Source organism: Tyto alba, unplaced genomic scaffold (genome assembly GCF_018691265.1).
Source record: "Tyto alba isolate M040663 unplaced genomic scaffold, T.alba_DEE_v4.0 Super-Scaffold_10, whole genome shotgun sequence".
NCBI classification, from domain to species: Eukaryota; Metazoa; Chordata; class Aves; order Strigiformes; family Tytonidae; genus Tyto; species Tyto alba.
In genome coordinates, this window is record NW_024881262.1 from 15,337,012 (window position 1) to 15,360,256 (window position 23,245).

The following is a 23,245-nucleotide window of genomic DNA, read 5'->3' on the forward strand; positions in this document are numbered from 1 at the left end:
GTCAAATAACCTTGAATTTTTAATGTTTGAAAATGAGGATTAAATATCCCATAGCCATTCCTTTTGTGGTGTGCTGACACTTCCTTGAAAAAGCTAGTATAAACTGCAGATCAGCAAATTCCCTGCTGTTAAGCTTACAACTTCCCTGTTTTATAATTATGCACAGCTGATTTTAAAATGGGTTTTAACATGCTCATTGGTGCAGTGCGAAAGCACCTTGCAGGAAGCGTTGGGTTTCTCTCCGTCGGGCCGTGTAACGAGTCCCTTGCTGCAACATCTCGCCCCTCCCCTCAGCAACCAGCATCCCCGAGCAGAGTGGCTCTGCTGGAGTTGCTCCTGTTTTCATGGAGGAGATGGCAGAGCTTGCACTGCAGCAGGTGGAGCTGCCGTGGTGGATCTAACCCTGGGTTCTGGCTGAGAGGATCCGAGTATTACTTTGGGCCGCGAGACAGTTGTCACTTCAAGCTGATGCGAACATAATTAAATGTAAAGCTGACTTGAAAATTCTAAAAATGGACACAGGATTTTTTTGTTTGCCTTTTTTTTTTTTTTTTTTTTTTAAATCTGGTTTCTAGCATGAAGCAAAATTTTTCCTGAAGGACTCAACCTATTTATATAAAGGCTTATTTTTTGAACACTATGGACCTAGACTAAATGTCAAAGACAGGCAGCAAGCAGCGCTTACAGAGGCATTTTTCTGGAATCTCAGTCACGGATCGATTGAAGTGCACAGGGTCTGAAAAAATGTCTCCTAGCATAAAAAACTTGGATTGTTTTTCTCCGATGTTATGCCACTGTAAAGTAGCATGTACCAACAACACAATATCTTTAATGTTTGGATGTAAGGTGGGTCTATAAAAGGACTTTCCTGGAAATGTAAGCTGCATTTAATGAATGATTGCCATCATGTCTAATGTAACTGTACCTTAAATTTCTGATTAAATAGTCTGTATTTTGTTCCATGCCTTACTCAATTATCAGAGCTCTTGGTGATTGTGACAGAAGTAATGAATTACCATGCCTACTGTTTAAAGACACCTTTGAACAACATTTTGAATTTACTGAATGACGCATGCAAAATGTCGTCATTCTCCATTAATCAGCATTAATCATCATGTAATCAGTTTATTGCACTTGCCTTTCATTTTCTTCAGCTGTGGAGAATTATGTACACAGGAGACTTGCACTGAGATGCAGAGCTGGAAATGCCTCCTGACATCATATTGATGGAAGTAATTGTTAGTGGCAGGTTTAGGTTTAACAGTGCCCTCGGGCATTTAGTCATTTTAGGACTACATCAACTATGTAGATTTCAGAGTAATAAAACATATAATTTGGTAATCCTCAGAATAGTAAACAGAATATATTCAGTGTTGTGTCAGAAATGCCTTTTTTCAGTAAAATTAACGCGCAATGTGAAGGATATGATGAGATGAAAGGGATATGTGTGTGAAGTTACTTTTGAGACAGAGACTCAGAAATCTTTCTCTCCAAAACTTATTTTCCATATTTGGTGTTTTCAAGTCCGTGTTTATTCCTAACAAAAAATAATTGAACTGGATTTTATTTTATAAATTGGGAACAGATATGTGTGTGCACACATATGCACATATATGTACGTACATGTGATGCATTTTTAGAGAGATATATCACAAAATGTTCACATTGAATAGATGTCATCTAGGTTGGGAGGGAGGAGTCTAAATTTTTATGGGTCTTTTGATAGTGTGAATGATTCATTATGAAACTTGAAAGTTGAATGCTTCCATGAGGGAAGAATTTGCCGTGTTTTGAATGTAGTTATCATTCATGTGTCAAAGCATTTTTCAGTTGAAAATATATGTATATTTACTAATTTAATTTGGAAACTATTTGCTACGAAATTAAGATTTCTTTCCTTGTCTTTGTGGAACCACACCCCCTTTTTTTATTTCTAAAATATTCTCATGTTTAAACAGTAAACTTGGGAAGAAAGCCATAGAGTGAAGTTACTATCTTGATTTTAATCTTGCCAGTTGAGCTGCAGAGGAGAGCTGCCGTTCACTTTAAGACCGAACTAAAAATACCCAGGCACCCTCCCGAAGCCCCTGGAGGCGGTTCGTGTCGGATCGGAGCCATGGCGGTTCCTCGCCCCTGTCGGAAGGCGTTAACGGCTTCTTACCCCGCGGTAGTTCCGCGGGGCTGCGCGGGGCCGGGGGAGCACCTCGTGTGAAACACAGAGAACAGCAGTTCTTCAGTGTTCTCTTCATTCATGTTGTCTGGCTGCACGCCAATAAGTGGTGTATCTTGCAGACCGGTAGTTTCTTGAGCATGATTTATTTCGCAATGTTGTGTTTTAAAATACCTTAGCCTATTTATGCATTGGCTTTAATTATCTCCAAATGAACATGTATTGCTGTTAATACAGAGTGGGTACTCTATACTATCAACATCCCAAATGAACCGAAGGACTTAGGTTTAAATAGTTGTGACCTGCTGATAGTGCAGAGAGATTTTGCACTAGGCACTTGTCAGTTTTTGAAGAAAAGTTATAGGATTGTATTGCACTAAAAATAAAATACTCTTATTCTCTGAGAAGATAGACTTTGAATACTGAGTCAATACTTAAATAACTGTGAAACCTTAATGCAGGATTACCTGTTCAGTCCTTTATGTAAATAAATAGTCTCACATAAGTAATCCTAGGAAGTGGAGTGGTTTCCATTTACCTTCCTTTCCATTTTCACATATGAAAAGAACATTAACAATCTGACTGTTCCTTCTTTGGTCTCTCTTGCTCAGCATTTTGGAACAGGTGAACTTCTTCACTATGAATATTTCTGGTGTCTTTGTAAATGTACATATTAAATTCTTGTATTGTTTCTGGATATCCACGATATGATGCATTACATAAATACTTACCTTTATCACTAGTTGTGCATTCTAACATACCTAAATAAACATGTTATAAGCATTTTCATTCAAGATGCAATGTCAAACCGGAACTGTCCAAGGCGGGTGAAATGCCTTATGTTTTTATCTTAGCTCTAATTATTAAAAGAGAACTCAGTGCTTTTATTTGAGAATGAAGCAGCTAAGTTACTCAAAGTACTGAACTAGTGTTTAAAAAAAACAAAACAAAACAAAAAACAAAAACCCAAACAAACCAACCCACAGATGAAAGAAAACTGTTCTAATATTTCAAGTCCTTCAGTTTATCACATGTTGAGGCCTAAACTGGAAATAATACTCAATGTCCTATTCCATGGTCAGTGAAGAAGTTCTGAAAGTACATAAACATATATCCTTTTCCATTACGTTACTGAAGCTTCTTTTGTTACCCACAGGCTTTTTCAGCTTTGCAGTGTGAATTGTTGTTCACCTGCAAAGGGACTTTATTTGGCTTTCACAATCTATCAGGTTTTTATAAAGGAAAGTTTTCAAGTTAATTGAAGTTGGGCAGTAGTGGAGCATACCTTTTGTTTTGTGTCCTCCTTTTTTCCTCCATGAGAAAGGCACTAATTTTCTGAAGACTAGTTTCTGGTTTAGCTCTTGCAGTAGACTACAGGGAAGACTTGCACAAAATCCATTAGAATCTTAATATACTGCTCATTTTGGATTAGTTTTGATTCAGCAATATAATGCAAAATCTGGCTGTGTTGTTGCTTTTGTTGTTGAGAGTTGTTGGAGTTTATTTTCTGCTGAATGGTGTCTGGATGTCAAGAGTTGTGAAGGTTGGTTTTGGGAGAGATGTGAGGAGAACTGTGGGTATTTAGATTTTTCTACTGATCTGCTTTTGGCGTATTGCATCTTAGTCCTCCTGTGCCGCAGTGCAGATGTCAAATGTCAAACAGTGTTTCCCAACATCATCAGTTGCTGGAATGAACTTTCAAGGGGTCCTTTCAGATTTGGTTTAACCTCTGAAGTGGAACAGTGACTGAACAAGGACAAGTAAACTTTGGGAATTAGATGCAAATGGTCTAAAGCCACTTTGTTTTATCATGCTGCCTGTTCAACTGCATCAGAGAGGGTCTAACCTTTTCAGCTTCTATTTAATAATTGAATTCAAATTATTAGATTTATGTGTTGAAGTCCCCATTTATTCGTAAGCTCTTTCAAGGTGTGGGTTGGACTTATACAGTGAAAATGAAAACTTACTTGGGGACGGACTGTAAAAGTTAAGCTGTGTGTTTTCTTGGGTTTTGCTTGTAGTTTTTGTTGTTTGAAGTGTGCAGTAACTTGGGAGCCATATTGCTGTCTGGAGAGGGTGAAAATCTGTAGAAGGAAAGTGAGTATAGGAATGTCTTCGTGTGAACTTTTCTTACTGTTTTAAGCACCCTTTCACTCTTACATTAAGCTGTTTTAGCACTGATTTTTTTTTCTTTGTGTGTAGAGAAGATAAGTTACTGTGCTTTCAAATTTGTTTTCACATAAGATCATGGGTTGATGTGTATGTCTAATAGGAACTGGATTTTGATATGCATCCCATTTTGAAGAGAACTGTAGTTACTGCTGCCTTGCATTTTGTCTGGTAGTTAAGGACATTCTTGTGTAATTAATTTTCTGTGCCTGAACATGGCATTCTGTGTGACTTGATTCTCTGGAATAACAGCATTACATGCTGTTGTGGATATGGGTCACCAATTTAGGGCATGGGATTGTTAAAGTGTTCTTTAAATAATTTTCTTTCATTTCTATTTCAGTAAGTTTTCTCATTAGAGGACATTTAAAAAAATATAAGCTCACAGCTTAATTATGTGTAGGGGGTAGATTTTTTATGAATCTGTTTGAAATACCTTCTTTTTAAAATATAGGCAAGAGCTGAGGCAGACTAAAGTGAACCTTTTCCAGAATGAGTTTCCTAAAGCTCGTCTATGCTTTTTCTGTGAACAGGTCATCTGTATTCAGAAAAACAGTGCTATGAAATGTCCATAAAATCTTCGATTGTCCTGTACATTGTTGCATACTTTGTTCATCCTTATTTTTGTCTAGCTCTGCTAGGTCTAGGAATTGAAGCAGGGAGGCTGTGGGCCTGAACAATGAACACAGTGAATGCTTTCACTGTGGTGAATTTGGACCATCTTGTCATGTAAACTAGCACTGGTTTATTAAAATAAATGCATTTTTCTGTAGTTTACGCAGAAAATGTATAGTAAACTACAAAAGTTTGTAGTGTTTGGTGACAGTTCAGAACTCACTGAAGGTATAATCTAGCCTGATGAAATCTTGTTAACTATATTGCCTCAGAAAAGAAATATTTTTAATCTAATTTTGACCCACCTATATACCTGCAACTGAATCCTTTGGGGCAGTGTCTCTGTCAGACCTGTTCTAAACTTTAAATTCTGATTATAAATTATACATCAGTCCATAAAGCTTCTTCAAAACTAGTTAAATTGCTTGGCTGCTACCAAATTGAGTGCCAGGAAACTTCCGAGACACGTAGCTGAAGCAGTCTGTCTGCAAGTTCAGAGCTGCTTTGCCACAGCTGAATCATTTTTCTTTCCTTTGATTTGTCTTGCCCGTTGCTTGGCTGGCTCTTCTGAACTAGGGTCTCCTTGGGGCCTGGATTTGGGGCAGGGTTGGAATCTCTTGCTTGTAAGAAGAGAAATGGTCTTCTGCTAGCCACTGTGAGATGTGTTGGCCCTATCTGCTTTTCTCCCTGTGACGCCAGCACTGCTGCATGTCTCATCTTGTGAGACACCTTAGGGGATTTAAGAAAATTTAATATTGCTGGAAAAGGGGACAAACATTCTACTGGATTAGCTTGCTGAGCTTGCTCACCATCTAAAGGGAGATGTGTAGTTAGCAGCAAGGGGCAGGGAGACACGTAGTTGTACGGCTTCACCATGCGGGATCGAAGGGGTCCTGCTCCTTTGGACAGTAGCTGCCCTTTGGGTGAGCTAGGCTCTGTTGTGAAATGGTATCTTTAGACTCCTATGGAGGCTAACTTACATGGGTTTTCACTTCATATATAGTAGCATGATTAAATTGGCATGGCTGAAATAGACAATGGAATTCTTTTTCGAGGAGTGGCAGCTCCTGGGAGAGGAAAGGAATGAGCAATTTTGAATGGTGGCTCTTTGACCATGCCAGATCACTTGAATGCGCTACCTCAGTCGGGTGCATAGTATTTCAGAGGTGATGCTCCATAGTGCAGTAGTACAAACCACTTCTATGGAGTATTAGCTGTTAAGATACAGTCATTTGCTTTACTTCAAGCACTTTGCTCAAAAGTAATTTCTGCGGAGGGTAAGGATAGTGTGGTGCCTTTCAGAATAAGATGACTTGTGGATATTATATTTTCGTGCACGTCATGTCCTTCTGTTTGCATTTTAAAACATTATCCTGTAAGTATTTCAGTAGGTGTATTTTAAACATGAGTTCTGGTGGGTTGTGGGTTTTTTTGTACTTCCAAGCTGAGAAATACTTTGCAAATAATAGTAAAGTCAATCTTTTAATATACATAAAAACACAATTAGCAGTTCACGTTTAAGATGTTTTTTGAGAAGCTTATAGCCCTTGTCAGTGCCTTGTATGGGAGAGAATCCTTTACCACAACATTTTTTTTTTTCATTTTTGTTCTAAATAATGACATACTGATCTGTTAAAACTTCATACACATGATATTGTTATAAGCACGGATGCATTGTGTAATATAAACAGATGTTTATTAATGAAATCTAGAGCCTGTTTACACTCAGGCATGTCCAAATACCTGTTTCTAACAAATGTGTCTGGCTTAAGAAAGAAAAAAAAAACCAGAGGTAATTCTGTGCTTTGCCTGAAAGTATTGACAGTTCTGTAAAGGGAGTTAATTTTAATTGACCCGTGACTTTTTTTTTTTTTTATAATAAAACTGGAATGGTCCACTTCTAGCTTTCCACAGGGTCTTGTCTGAGATGATCTGGGAACTTAATCCATTTTCAGTTCCCATTTTCCTGTATTTCATAGTCAAATTGAAGCTTGAGATCTGGCAGCAACAGTTTGGATCATAAGTCCAGCCAAATACTGCTTTTACCAGCAGAGCAAGCTCCTTTAAGCTAGCAGAATTTCTACTTTCTCTGATGCAAGATATTTTCTGTGCTTCTTGAAGCTCTAATGTTTATTTTCTCTAATTTCCAGTGTGATTTTATTTACGCTCTGATAATGTTCACTTGTATTTTTGACCAACATTGTTCTTTAAAGGATACTTCTTCCCTGTTTCTGATGTTTAACATGGCACCTCTAGAGGGTTAATATCAACTCCTTCCAGGGTTTTGTTTTGATAAGTTAAAAACAAGTCAATCTCAGAAAATAGTTGAATGGTAGGAGTTGGAGCGTGAGCGATGTAGCATCTCACTGCTGCAGGGAAGGGAAAGAAACTTTTATCTTCTGCTAATAATGGTCTATTAAGTTGGCTTGTTCATCTCATGAAACCTCTTTGCTAAAGATTTGAAAAATTAGGGCTTTTTGAGTAACCATTGCAGTTTTTCACAACTATCAGCATTCACCATCTCTCCTTTGCCATCCAGGTGAGAAGTAGGTATGGAAGTGTTAGGAGGTTGGTTGTTGTGAAAAATAGAAGTCTTAATGGTCTTGCTTTCCTCTCTGGAATTATTTCTTCTGCCTTGTGTTTGTCTGCTAATCATCGATATTTTTAGTGAAAATACACACTTGTATTGCTTCTACTTTGTAATTTCTAATACTTCAAAAATGTAACTTTTCTCATATAGTAGGTCTCATGGTCTCAACAATGAAGGGTTGAATTGAGTAGGGTGGATAAGGGTTTTTAAAATTTTATTCTTTTAAGAACAAAAATAAATAAGGCTTATAACTTCAGAGATCTCTGACAGCAGTTAGAGGCCGAAAAAACCCATGCATCCCTAGTATCTGCCTGTATGTGTGTGATTGGGTGTGGGTTTGCTGCTGTTGCGTTGGGGCTTGGAGGCAGGAGTGGGGATGGTGTGCTGCAGGGCAGGCTGTGAGTGGGTAAAGTGCGATGGGTGATGGAAACATAACAACTGCAAGTTGTTCCTTCGAAGTTGGTAAGGGAACTTAACTTGTCTCCAAAGGAATCTTAGTGTTGGCAGAACAATGTGGCACATGGAGAAGAGCAAACAAATCCTTCCTCTCTCAACACGTCAGTTATGTGACTTCAGCTGCCTCATTGAACCACGTCTTTACTGGCAAAACTACAATATTGCTATACGATAAGCCTACAGAAGACAGAGTAGAATGATGTATAGCTTCCAAAAGAGAGAGATCCCATCCAGATTTCCTCCCTGCTTTTGCACTGTCTCTGGTATTCTTTGAGCCCTGCCTGAACTGAGGTCAGTAACCCAGTACAAGTCTCACCCTACAAAGGAGAGAAAACAGTGTGCAATTTTCTGCTGATTTGAGTGCCAGAACCAAGGAAAGGAAGGGGATATGGTGCCTTCCTCAAGATTTGGGAGCCAGGGAAGAGTAAGATATTCCTGTTAAGAGTTTAGCTGTCCTGTTTGACCATACTTAGAGATTGTTTTTTGCTGGATAGACAAAAAATTAAGTCTTCCTGTAAGACAAGCACACAGAGTTGAGCGGGCAGGAGCCAGATGGGTTAAGCATTACAGGAACTTGTAACTGATGGATCATTTCAAGCAGGTTCTTTATAGTTTATCCTGTAGACTTTATAATTTGGTAATATTGCCAGACTTTTCTGTGAAGGGAATGGAACCTTGTAGTAGCCCAAAATCATACTTGCATGTAACTGTTAAAAGGGTTAGTTATCATACACTGTTCATCAGGTACCTGCCTTGGTGTAGTATTCATGTGCTTATAGATAGATGGGTTATTTGCAGTGATCTACTGGATTATGAGGTATAAATGACCTTCCAAGATGATGATTATTTTCTACTTAAACAGTAGTATGTATATCTTAGAATTCTGTTAAAAAAACAACCAAACAAAAATCAACAAGGAAATATCTATCCTAAATATACTTTAATAATAGGAATAGCACTTTTCCAAGTTTAGAAGGATTACATGTGTAGAAGGTTTTTCTGTGCCTCTAATGACATGATGTGCTTTCCCTGAAAACTAGTAACAGCTATGCATGTGCTCTGGAGTATACTAGTAGTGTGTGAATGTGAATGTGGTTATAAAATGTTAGGATTCATCTTATGGACACAGTAAACCCTGCTGGAAAAAAGTTACTTCAATTTTAGGTAGTCCATGCTTTTTATTGCTAGCTAAAACTAAAAGTGCCTCAGGACTGGTTGAGACTGCAAGGGTGAAACTGGGGTGGAGCAAGACTGCAAGTGTGAAACTGGGGTGAAGCTTATATTAAGTATGTTTGTAATGTGAGCCCGTGGACTTTGGAGGTGCTGGATGAGCAGTTAACTCTGCAGTCTGGAGAACAGATGAATACTCTATATGCTCCTGATTTAATGAATACCTTTCAGTAGGGATATGCAGGTGTGGCTATAGCACAGTCTGACTAGAACACATGCCTGGTGGCTAAGTAATAGGTTCTGGTTTTGTAAATTGAATGCAAATTAATAAGATGGAGACTGCGTATTGTCTTGTGTTTCTGTTTGAAGACTTACTGGTTGGGGAAACTTAATCTGTCTAGTGGCAAAACCACATTTTATTGTTTCATACTGAAGTTAGCAGTAGTGAATTGCTATATTGGTACCTCAGTATAAAATCTGAAGCTCTTTAGCTGACAAAAAATGCTTTTGGCAGATGTGCTAAACTGGAAGTATGGGAAAAAAGCTTTTGAAGCTGATAGTTTTTAAAGGCAGGACAAGGTGATAAATCCAGTTGGTACTGAGGATTTCTGCTATTAGTGAATAATAAAGTGCTTGTAAGAAAAAGCTAGTAAATGGGAGAGTTCTGTGGAAAAGGGTTTTGTGACATGTTACTCTATGCAAATAGGCAAAAGACAATGAGGTAGCTTTTACGGTAGTTCTAGGTGAGACTAAAAAGTCTGGAACATTTTTAGACAGGATCAGTCTTTAAACTAAAAATACTAATTAAAACTTGTATTTCTAGATTTTATTGCCTTGAAGTCAGCAGGGGCAGAAAAATAACTCTGTCTGACTTAGGTGTTCTGGATAAACTTTTCCAATTTCTGTGGTGGACTGATCTTTTTCTGTAATTGTTTTCTTCAGAAATATCGCTACCAGGATGAAGATACACCTCCACAGGAGCACAGCTCTCCACACATTACCAATGAGGTGACGGGTCCAGAGCTGGTTCATGTATCGGAGAAGAATCTGTCACAGATTGAGAATGTCCATGGCTTTGTTTCCCATTCTCATATTTCACCAGTAAAGGTAGGCATTAAAAAAATTATAAGTGAACTGTTTTGATATATTCTTTGGGGATATATTTTTTTGGGGAAAAAAATGCAAGTGATACATCTGCTTCTGGTTTGATTTTTTTTTTTTTTTTTTTTTTTTTTTTTAAATATGGAACTACTCATTTGTAAAACTAACTCTGTAGATGTTAAGGCATTGACTGACTTCTACACATTCTGACTAAACATGAATGATAGTAAAATGTCCAGATAACAAATGTAGGTAACTTAAGATCTCAGGTATAGTTTTGAGGGGCACTGTAGTTACTGCTGTCAGTTACATTTTGGGTTTTCTATCAGCATCTTGTAGAATCAATTCTGAGTTGGTTTCTAGTAAATATTTCAGTTGAGGACCTATGTGGAAAATGTCATAAGCTGGATGTAATATGTATATATGTTAAGAGTTTTTCAGCATACAGTACCATTATTCTCAAGACAGCTTTAGTAACTTCAAGACAGAATTAAAAATTAAGAGGACAAACTGAGTGTGACATTTTAGAATAGGTTGTAGCAGATAATTTTCTTTACTGGGTTAGCAGGGAGATGTAGCTTAATAATTTTCTGAATAGCATAGTATTTTAGTGTACCAGACTAAATGCAGACTAAACTGAGCCTTTATGGCTTGTTTTGATGAAAAAATGGAGAAATTATTTGATATTGTGGAGTATATGGGCTTTAGAATGATGAGATGGGCTTACATTATGGTAGGCCTATAGCCTGGTACTTTTAGCATGAATTGTTCGTGTGTGGTAATGTCCTTTGTGACGGAAATGGCAGTGTACTATAACAGATGCCACTGTATTCTAAGAAAAAAGTTGTTTTGAATCTAGTTACATTTCCAAATTTTTTTTTTTTTATTATGAAGAAAAATCTTGTTGACTATATCAGCTCTTTATAATTGACTTGTAAGGATTCTATAGAGGAACCAGCTGTATTGGAGGAGTGTTTAGTAATTGTGTTCTAGCATTTCTAAGGCTTTAAAAATGTGTACGTTAGTATTGAACACTGTTATTTAATTTTTACTTATAACTCCATAATGAACTCTCTGTGTGTCTCCAGTAGTCTCCAGGAGCTAGACAAGCTGAATTCTTTAGGTCCTAATGAATAATCTTTGTAAAGTGGGCTATATTGACCTCTGAAGAGCCTTCTAAGAATGCTAATATGTCAAAACTTTCATTTTGAGAATGGGTAGGACCTCAATCTTCTGTTGCTTATAAAAGTAGACACACAGTAACACACTCTGACATGTCTAATTCCCTGAATTTATTGATATTCAGAAAGTAACACAACACATTCTATGTGCATCCATTAGAACTAAAAAAAGAAAAAAATGAAAATCCTCTGCCTCTGGGGACTTGGTCAACTCTGTTTATTGACAAGCTTTTCCTAATTAGTAGCGCAGTTAGTCTTCCATTTCAAAAAGCATGAAGGGATCAAAAAGGCAGAGGCAAACAGTAAAACTGTCTGTGGTGGGTGATCAAGTATAATGCATTTAACAGTCCAGAAACTCATAGAAATAAAAAATAAAATTCTAGGATAGGTATGTGAGACTGAGAAATCTATTTCTTGGAACTAAGTGTTATTTAATTGTGCTTGAGGCTGTTCAGTGCTGTAATTACCTTGGTTTCTTTCTGGCTGCCTGGATCTAACGGAAACCAGACTACTCAGAATAGCTCCTGTGTTTGACTCTGTCATATTACTTTTGCAAATAGCCAACTACAGAAATACAGAAATGAGGATTTGATATTGGCAATATTAACATTCTGTGGAAAATGATTTAATTTTTTACCTCTCTACAGTGTGTGATATCTACCTTACAGAGATCCTACCAGGCAGTCTCCACAGACAAGTGAGGCTTGTGTTTAGAGTGTTATATGAGAGCCTGTATTACCTGTTTTAATTGAGGTTTATCTAACTACTGTAACTTTCTGTAAAGACACTGATGTAAAACCCAGTACAGTTTCACAGAAATAGATATGAATGATTGTACTCTGTCTTCCTCTGCTCAGATGTGATCTAAGCTGAATATGTTTTAGTTTTCTTGGGGTGAATATACAACTCTGCTGCACTGCTCTGGAAGAAAAAAAACGTATCTCATTTAAACTATCCTGGAAATAGAGTTAAACAGTGTGTATGTATAATTACAAAATATGGTGGGGCCTTTCCAAAATACTGTGTATCTTAGATCTCTGAGGAGGATTGCTATTCTCTTTTTCAAATTGCTGAGTGCTGGGAAATCACCACTTAATGGGAAAGAATGTGTGCAAGAGAAATATCATTGTGCAAGTCATATTACCATTTATACCATGAATCTTATTATTTTCAGGTGACTGTTAATTTCAAAGCAATGTATGATAGAACTGAAATTTCTCTGAGCTTTATTCATCTGAAAACTGGGGGAGGTGTTCCAGGTTTCAGTTGTTTACCAGCATTTTGTGGAACTTGTTGGCTGCTGACGTGTTTCTCTCCTAAAGAAGTTAACTTCTTTGCATAAATCGTTCATAATCAGAGTCTGAGGTCTTAGGGTATTTGGAGAGAGGGGTGCATCCATAGTTTCATAGGCCTTGAGAATCTTTAGGGGACCTTTAAGAGTAAAATGCCTTTGATCTCACAAAATTTCTTTTTGGTTAGGAGATTGTTTGTTAAAGTTACTGGAATAAATGCTGTTAAAACTTCAACTTGAGTATGTCAGAAAAAAGCCAAGGTTGCTATTGTATTATTAACATAGCTGGTGCTCTCTTCTTTTGGCCTGATCTGCAAGACATTCATAGTTTTGGCATAGCTCACGCTGAAGATCAGTTTAGCAACAGCAGCTCCAAGTTAAGAGTACTTTGTGTAATTTATTTGGTAGGTTGGCTTGATGCACTGTGTAGGCCACCAGGTCTTGGCTAATATACAAGATCTTGATTAGCTTTGTCCAGTAGTACATTTGCTTAAAGAAACTAAGTGTAATAGAGGATGTTGTGTTTATTACTCTAAGAAAATAATAAGAGAACTTGGTTTTGTGTGTTTTTTTTTTTCTTTAAATATAAACATTAAATACGCTTGAAATTTCAAATGCAGAGTTACTAGTTTGAAGAACAAATGTAGACAATGGTTTTATGATCGTATGCAGCTTTTCAAGAAATGCTGCAGAGGGCAGTAGAATCAGATTTTGAGTAATAGCTGCTTTTATAGCAAGCCCTCTGTAGTCTAGAGCAGTAATACAGAACATAAATAGAAGACAGTGAAAAAGGGAGATGCCTGGTTTCAACTATTTACATTTTGTTCTTGAGAGAAGGTTTCAAATTTTCTAGGACCTAAAACTGCTTTTACAACTTCCTTGGACAGCTGGATGCTTTTCAAAGAGCAGCTTTCAACTACCAAAATGACAAATGTGTGTCCCAAATTATTAGAGGATGAGCATGTGACGACTATTTATCAAATGTTCCACATTAAAGACTGTAGTAACCCAAAGGTGATTTACCTTCTTGTCAGGGGGGTGGGCTACCTCAGATTCAGGGTGGGTTAAGATATTGCATGTTTGCAACTAGCATGAAATAACTGATACTAGCTGTATGGTTACAAAGTTTAAACATGAGACAGGGCTTATAGGTTTTGCCTTGTTAGGATACTTTCTATGTCTCAAACATCAAAGAAGTAAGCTTGACCCAGGAGATTTAGTGTCTTCTATTCCATGTTTAATACTGTGGAAAGTGGAATGCTAATTCTGTAAAACAGCCTTTTTTTTTTTTTTAATTGTTTAATGGTAGAGAATCATGACGAGATAATAAAAATGGTCAAACTTCAAATCCTTCACAAATATTCTGTCCCAAACATTTTAAAGAATACTTTCAAAAAAGTAATCAGAGTTTTGTATCAGAATTTCTTCGGTTTGAGGTTTCCAAGTTCCTCATAGAAACTTGTTATTACAATGTGAGGTTTCTTGAGTTATGAAATAAAATGGGATGAAGCTGAATTGACTTTGATGTAGTTGAAGCAAGGCCTTGCTACCAAGGTTGGCCACTAGATGGTGATGCTACAAAAGGATTTTTCAACTGTAAAACTGAATTTAGCTTCTCTATCATACCTTCAGATTGAGGTTTTTAAATTTAACGTTTTTATTAAATAGCTTCAACGAAGTGAAATCTGCCACAGATATGATATGATACCAAACAGGGTTTTAAACTGTGGAGTGGGAGTTTTCTATCAAGGAAAAAAGCTTTGAGTAATAGATTATTACAAGGCTGTAAAAGAATGGGTCATGATGTAATATGACAAAAAAAAAAAAAAAAAAAAAACCAAACCAAAACTTAAATTGCAGTACACTGAAGCAACCTGTATATGAAAGGGGAAATACTTTGCTTATAGCTCTATGTTTATGATGTAGCATGGTATTTTAGTATTTAAATGTGGGCCCTAATTGGGGTTTATATCTACTTCTGTATTACATTTGTGTATTATATGTTGGTATTTGGGGCTATTATTTCACTGATAGTACAGAAAGTCATGCGATAATTTATAAACTACAAAATGTCTTACAGTGGAAACCTTGACTGGTGTGATAAATGTTGATCTTTATCCTGCTCTGTAATAAATTCTTAATATTACAATATTCACCACAGATCCACTATATCCACAATTCCCATTCAAAATTTGCACAAGGCTTTTCTTAGAGTTTTTCAAGTATTTGGTGGGTTTATAAATTATATTATGGTGTGGCTGCCTTCAGGAACAGCAAGCTAGACTTACTGATTCAGAAAAGTCTCTTCAGTTCTTTTTTCTTTAACCAAATCTTTTTTGCTGATCTATTTCTGGCAATTTTAATAACACCAATCTTCAAAGGGTTTGAGAAGAATGCTTGCGCTTGGTTTGTTCCTTACATAGGAGACATTGACAGCAGAACATAAATGTTTTAGTTACAATGCTGTACTAGCTTTGCTAGTCTAGTGAGGTATCTGAAATTGCTTATTCATGCTAGAAAGTAAAATTTTAATTACTGACTGGCACAACCATAAGGAACTAAAAGTATTCTACTGGTTGAATATTTGGCATCTTTAGAATATCTTTGTGCGGTCATCAATGAAATAGCAGAACAATCAGGAATTGAGAAATAGGGTTGGGGGAGCAAAGGGAATGTATGTTAATCCTGGACTCTTGTACCTGTTGCATGCAACACAGTTGGCTACTTTACTGTTCTCATGTGTTCACAGAAGATACCATCTCTGTACAAGTGATGCTGGGAAAAGACAATACTGAGCAGATCAGGCATGTAGTGATTGGCCTTTTTCATTACATGTCTGATCTCATGCAAAGACCTGTCATTCTGGCTGAGGGCTGTTACATTCTGCTAGAGTACTTCAGCTTCAGATAGTGCAGTAAAAATCCCTACTTCCTATACCAAAGCCATTTTTTAAAAAATGTTTTAAACGTGGGTGAATGCTGCTTGTGCATTTAAAGCACAGTGGTGGAGTCTTATGGTCACATAAACTTACTCTAGTGAAGAAAACTGTGACTTAATAATACTATGATGTTAAATGCAAATGAATTACCATTTTCCTATCTTTGAACAGTGAAGTATTTCAAACTAAGGTGAAATACTGTTCCCCATTGAAAAAAGATGAGTCTTTCCCCCAGATTTTAACTACAAGACTCTTTTTGCTCAAGTGAAGTATCAGGTGCTGGGTCTGTAACTAATTTCATAATGTGTTGAATACCTTTGAACCAGTAGCTTTGCTACATGTCAGTGCCCCTGTGTTTTAGTGTGTTTACCTAGCAAGTGTCAGATTTGGGAGGAAATTAAACTTATTCCAGCTCAGTTCCCATTAGAGTGGAAGTAGTCCTTCATCAGAACAAAAGCAGTAAAACAGTTTACCTTCTTTGGCTCTATGAACCTCTGAACTGTTGGAGCTTGGGATGGTATAGTGGGAAGGGAAGGATCATTCCATGCTTACACTATTAGCTACTGAGACAGGCAGTAGGTTAGTTGGGCATTTTATTTGACCTAGTGCCATGACTATGTACTTGTTGGGTAAGTGCTTTTTAGCCTTATTTTTCCTCTTCCTTAGAAGTAGTGGCCCCTTGTTTTTGTGCCAGATACCCCATACTTAGTGTAGTGTACACACAATTTCAAAAAGCTTTCTGATATCAGCGGTACCCAAACCTTTATACGACAGGCTTTTAATTCTGCTACAGTAGTCCAGTTGACTAGAGATGCTGTAGTTTTTCTCTGTAAAATGTTTTGTGCCCACTCAGTGTATGCCTGCTTTTTTTTTCTTTTTTCTCAAATATTTAGAGATATTTGGAAAAGTATTTCCAGGACCTAATGGTATTTAAGCCTAATGGTTTTAAATTAACTTCACTATGAAACTGCTTACATATTAGTGCTGCAATGCTGTATAATGGTTTAATTAAACTAACTGTGATATCACAGGAATGAAATATGGCAAGGTGATACTCGTTCTTAAAATAGCATCCAGAAGGGAGAAGAGAATTGTGAACTTGCTGTCATTTTTGTACTGGCAAAACATGGTGCGAAACTATTCTAAAGAGCAGAATCAATGAGTATGTGGGGAGATTACAGATGAGAAAGCAATGAGGGCATTGTAAAGAGATGTTCTGCTGCACAGATCTCTTAAAGCATGTGAATAAAGATAATCTTGATGTAGGTTTCTAGGTTTTTATAGATACAATAGAATTCCTCAAAAAAGCTTACAGAGAAATTTAAGCTGTCATGGAATAATTAAAAAAAATACCTTGGGATTTAATTGTTTTAAAAAACAACAAACCACCATCAAAAAGGAAAGGAAAGGGTAAGAAAGAAGGTCAGTCATCATGATGGGTGGATCTTACCAGAAGGATCTTGGAAGAACTTCTGTTCTCATTGCATCATCTCAGAGGAATGGGAGTTCAGGGTTATGACAGGTTAATGGAATAATCATCTCAGTACTCAAGTTACAGTCAAAAAGGCAAATGGAATACAAGGGATATCTAGAGAAGCAAATGGGAATAAAACTACATTATTTTATCACTCTAGAAATATGCACTGTTTCTTGATGAAGAAGGCATATCAATTTAGAAATGGTTCATAGAAGAGGCATAAGAGTGGTCAGAGACAGAGGGCAGCTACTGTAAAATGAAAGAGGAGATCAGTTTGGCTCCTCAGTTTGGGAAAGAGCTGAGTCAGGAGATACAAATAAAACTACAGTTAGTAGGGCTGAGTCACTAAAATTATGAAAATGACTAGAGAAGGGCTATTTCAGAAATAAATTAATTTTTTGTAATACAAATGAGCAGGTGATAGTTGTCTTATAGCCCCTAAACACAGCCATCTACAGTCAGCCTCTGACTTTAGAATACTCTTTTAGCTGCTCATAGTCTTTTGGTTTCTGGCTACATCAGTAAAAGTATTACAGCATACATTTAACATATACATGCATTTAACTTCTTCCCTTTAATTTGTATGAAAATAACCGCTTATATAAATATGCATATACACACTTGCTTCCTTTGATGCAGGACAACCTTCTTTCCCTGTGAACCAGAATCTTGTGTTGATAAGCTTAATAGGTTCCTTCCTCTATATCTCCTGGTGTGTTTTTTTTCCAGTTCCTCCCCCCCACCCCGTTCACTCATGTGCTTGCCCAGAAGTCTTCTAGAACTTGTGGAGCTTCTAGAAGAAATAGTTAAAATAGACTTCATTAGGCGAGTTTTTTTTGTGCTCACAAGGAACTGATGGTCTTTGTGATTTGAACTATGCATGTTCAAGGTTAGTCAACAGCTGGTCATGGTTTCAGCTCAGAGGCAACTGAGCACCGTGTAGCTGCTCAGTCATTCCTTCCCCCTCATGATGAGCAGGAGAAGGTACAACAAAAGGCTTGGGGATTGAGACAAGGAGAGGGAGGGATGACTCACCCATTATGGTAATGGGCAAAAGACAGACTTGATTGTGGAAGAAAAAAGAACGTCAATTTAATTTGAACACCACCACTAATTTACTAATCAGTAGGATGGTGAGAAATATAACCACATCTTAAAAACACCTTCCCCCCACCCCTCCCTTCTCCCAGGGCTCAGTTTTGTCCCTGGTTTCTCTACCTCCTCCTGCCATTAGCACAGGGGAACAGGGACCTGCTATCTCTGCTGCTCCTTCCTCCTCAGGGGGAGGACTCACACTCTTTCCCTTGCTCCAGAGTGGGGTGGTTCTCCTGGGAGACAGTCCTCCACAAACTTCTCCAGTGTGAGTCCCTCCCACGTACTGCAGCTCTTCATGAACTGCTCCAGTGTGCATCCTTCCCACACACTGCAATCCTCCCAGCAACAGACTGCTCCAGCGTCGGCTCCCCTCAGAGTCCTGGTCTTCTTCAGGTGCAGCCACCTCCTCTGGTGTGGGGTCCTCCATAGGCTGCAGGTGGGCATCTGCCCCACTGGTGACCTCCATGGGCTGCAAGGTGACAGCCTGCCCTCTCACCACGGGCTTCAGGGAAATCTCTGCTCTGGCATACCTCCCCCCTCCTCCTTCCTTCAGGTGACTTGGATGTTTGCAGATGTATTTCCCCTCACAACCTACAAGTCCTCAGAGGTTCCTCTCTTAAATATGTTATCACAGAGGTGCGGCCATCATTTCTAATTGGCTCGGTCTTAGCCAGAGGCAGGTCCAACTTGGAGCTGGGGGAGCTTTGAGAAGCTTCTCCCAGGGGTTGTAGCTCCCTCCCCTGCTACCAAAACCCTGCCACACAAATGCAACACACAGTCAAAGTAATTGTAACTTCCCATTTGTCCTAATAAATTTTTTTGCTTATATTATTTCCTGAATCTTGCTCCTATCTGAGCAGGTAGGCGAGATCACTCTGAAGATGAAGACACTGTTTCCATTTAGAAATTAAACATCAGTTGACAGATAATTTGCAAGATCACTTACTATTGTGAGAAAGTTGCTGTCTGATACTTTTTTCTAAATGGAGACCTTTCTAAACCTTAATGATGTCTTCAGCAGGAAGATGGTACTTCTGGAGTTAGGAACATACCTAGAATAGTGGAAATTATAAAGAAAAACTTGAATATACCCACAGAAATACTAATTTTTAGACTAGCATCATACTTTGGTGGTCATTCTTGAGAGGAGGTGCTCTACAGTCTTTAATTAAAATGCCTTGCCCAAGTTCTTGATTGATTACTACTGTTAAACTTACCATAATTGAAGAATATACAAATATGTGCAAAGGTGTCAGTTTGTGTCTTATAGTAAGAAGCAGTTGACCAAATCTGCCCCTTTCTCAGTATGGATCTGCTCAACACATTCTTGTCAGCAGACACAAGAAAAAAAAACTGTAACAGATGGACTGTGGATTAATCTAAACATTAGAACAATCTAAGATAGAGTAATCAACATCAAGTTTTCTTAATTACTGGTTCCACTCTTTTTGCCCAAGATTTCTCCTGAGCTCTGAGTGCAGTTGGGTTCATTTTGATGATTGAAGAAAGCCTAAGAATATTTGTATTAAACACAGGATGTTTTTATCAGTCTGTCGTGCCCAAAAGGTGGGCAGGAGATTCATGAACAGGGTATGGAAGACCAGGTGGTTTAATCTGTACAGATTGGTAGGTTGTCTGAGGTGTAGTATAAGTAATAACCTAATAATCTTTTATATTCTATATTTATACTAAAATGTATCATTATAGAATAATTGTGCAGGGGTGTTTACTTATAAGGTAGTTTCAGCAGTAAGAGATCTACTTTTTATTGACTATGCAAAATCACATTTATTGAAGGGCTACCCTTTCAGTCCCATCTCAACTGAAAGCTACAATAGGCTTTCTAATGTATCTTAGCAGAAAGGGTTAACAATTTCTTTTTCCACATTATCCAATTTGTGTACTCCTGGGCTTTGGCTTAGAATATTGCATGTGCTTGTTAACGAGACATAAATTTGTTATGCCAGTAAAAATTTATTAAACATAGAATTCTGAAAAGTGTAAAAGGTAAACATGAATTTATATCTGCATTTTCAGTGGTGTGTTATTCCACTGCCTGGAGAGTTAAAACTGCATATTCTATATTTAAGTATTCAAATTGAGTTCTGCACATTTCTTTTGTCTCTCTTTAAGTAAAAACCTGAGCGATACTGAAAATAAAATAAGTCCCTGCCATTGTTTTAGGTGGCTCTTGATTTTTCTCTAAGTATATCAGTTTATTCCTTTTGGATCTGTGTTTATTTTAGCCAATACTCTGTTTAACAGGATGGTGATAAAGCTAATATAGGACACTTTTCAAATGCTTCAGGGGTTTTGTTTTTGTTTAAAAAGTGTAATTGAGATATAACTGCTGTTTGCATGTGCAAACAATTTTTGTTGCTATGCATTTTTAGTTTCAAGGTATGCATGCTGCTTGTAAAGGTATGTTCAAGAAAACTTTATCTTTGAGATTAAAATATGGCATTATGTCATGTTTTCAATGGTCCCAGCAAGCTGATAATAAGAATTGGCTTGGGCACAAAGTCAGAGAAACTTCATTCCAGGTATATGATGTTAATTTTTAAATTCTGTAACCGCTGTGATAACTGTATCTTGTTAATTGGCCACAGAACAAATAATGTTACTCTGCATCTACTACAAATGCAGATGAATCTTGCAATAAATTTATTAACCTGTATGAAGGCATGTGTACGGACTTCGAGATCTTAATTTGTTTTGCTGGGGTGTTTGATTTTTAGTGTGTGGTGGTGTTTTTTTGTTGTGTGGTGTTTTTTTTTTTTTTTTTTTTTTTTTTTTTTTGTTGGTTGTTACTTTATCTCCATCAGTTCAATATTCAGAACATGAAAAAGAGATGACAGAAGCTCTCAGCTCCCTTCAGGACTTCCTGAAATTTCCTAGTGAGCCTCTCTCTTCTACCTCCTGACTCCAGATACGGTCATTCAGATGCAATTTCAGCTACCACCTCTGTGTCGATGATTCTTAGATTGTCTCATTTCTCTGGATAGCACTTTCTCTGATTTCTAATTACAGGTGTTTGACCCTCTGTTGAGATGATCTTTGGCCAAAACAAGCCCTTGTTTTTACTCCCCTCAATTGTTTTTTCAGCTGTACAAGTGACCGTTCTTCTAGTCTGGACTCCTTTGCATTATCTCGATGTTTCATCTCTAGAGTTATGCCACACCTTTATCTTTAGGTTGTTTTTTAACTTGTAAAAATCAGGATTTGTCTCATCACCACAGTACAGCCTCCTTCTACAAATAACTGCAACTGTATCTTCTTAGGCATCAGCAAATCTTTTTCAATGTCATTAACATCCATATGGAGTGTAGGTGACACAGATTGCTGTCTTGTATCACCAGCATGATTGCATAACGTCTTCCTGAAGTATTTTTATGGTTTTCTGTCTCCATTGAAATGAAATCATCATAGCTTCAGTTTTAGGAATTATTTTCTTCTTTTTTTTTTTTGTCCAGACAAGCCTTTCCTGAAATGCTGGTTTCTCAAATCTTTGTTAGTGATGCCACAGTTGATTGTTGGCTCAGGGGAAATCATCCTTGAAAGAAACTGCCTTAAAACACAGCAAACCTGTCTCATCTTCAGACAGCTTAATATAACATCAATAAAAATAGGTACTTGGTGCACTGCTTGTGCATGTATTGTGTGTCTTTTCAGAATTTTAACCAGTACTCTCCCATGTGACTGAGTTTGAAGCCTATGGAGACATATATATATGTGTGTGTGTGTATATATATATATATATATATACATACACTTAAATTTTTCTTTGAATGTTATACTTTTGTGCTCTCAGATCTTTGAAAAATGTACAGCAGTGTTGACTTTTAAGGCCATGTGAAGAAAAACATAAGACATATTTTCACTTGGACTCTTCATAAAAAGACTCAGAATTCAAAGATACTTGTTCCAAACATCTTCGGTCATAGCTGGGGATTAAGAAATTTCTCCAGTAATAAATTCATAGGCATTTTTGAGGCTACTTGTTTTCTTTCAGTTTGGAAAAAGATAGGGCTCAGGTAGGGCTGCACTCTTCCCATGAAAAGAATTCACGTTATAAAAAGCTTGTCTATTTAAAGGATCATTGCATCTATTATGTCTCAGGCATTTGTTTACCTCCATTATGTATCTTACGAACATAGCTTTGAGGACACTGCACAAGTTAGACCGAGTTTCATATGACTTACACTGATAAGCCTTTGTATTTTCTGAATGTTAATAAAGTCTGTCTGAAAGATGTACTCAGAATATTTACATGTGATATGTTACTGAGCTGTACTACTGACTAGAAGTAAATGGTGCATTGATTTTATTACCACAGTTTTAAATTAATGTACTTAGATTTCTGCTTGTAAGCTGTCAGGAAAAATTTGCTACACAGAATAGGATATCTGTCAGTAAGAATGTGTTAAGCAGAAGAGTATATTGCACCAAAAAAAGTATATGGGGAATTTGGTAGTCGCTACTAAAATGCACATTGTGAGTCAGTGGATCTGTAGAGCCATGGTGTTGTAAGTTGTGGCGGCGTTGTAAGAAACTTTTCTGCCTTTGTTTTCTTCTCTTTGAAAATGTCTGCCCTGGTGTTATGATTATGTCAGAACATCTTGTATAGAAATATACCACAAACAGTTTTGATAACTTTGTGTTGGATTTATGGAGGCAAGGTTGTACTGAAAGCCTTGACTCTTAACTGATTTGCTAAGTAATGTCTTTGATGTGAGCTGAAGGAATTTTTTTTGAAGGAGTTGGCTATAAAAATCTGAATGGTAAGTTCTGCAAGGTAACTTGAATTCCATATAATCTGTTAGATAATTACTGTGTGAATTATTCTTTTACTGTAAAGAGAACAGAGAAAAAGCACACCTATAGCAGTTATACTCTTGTGATTTGCATTGGAAATCAAAGTAATGTTACTGAAGATTGAGTGCATAATCAGATTTTTATTTTTTTTGCCATTTCTTGCACTTTTGAGAAATA

The 23,245-nt window shown here is 37.2% G+C and overlaps 1 protein-coding gene across 16 annotated transcripts in view; it reads left to right on the top strand.

Annotated features, from left to right (window-relative positions):
- The window catches only part of DLG1 (discs large MAGUK scaffold protein 1), a 165,898-nt gene that overhangs the window by 45,858 nt on the left and 96,795 nt on the right, over window positions 1–23,245 (top strand). For 12 of the 16 annotated variants that reach the window (XM_032986796.2, XM_032986797.2, XM_032986799.2 and 9 more), the window contains exon 4: window positions 10,113–10,277. In XM_032986796.2, the coding sequence (XP_032842687.1) occupies window positions 10,113–10,277 (165 nt within the window). Of the gene's footprint in view, window positions 1–553; window positions 847–10,112; window positions 10,278–23,245 lie in introns of those variants that run through there. The other 4 variants (XM_032986809.2, XM_032986810.2, XM_032986803.2 and 1 more) reach the window with 3 other exon arrangements.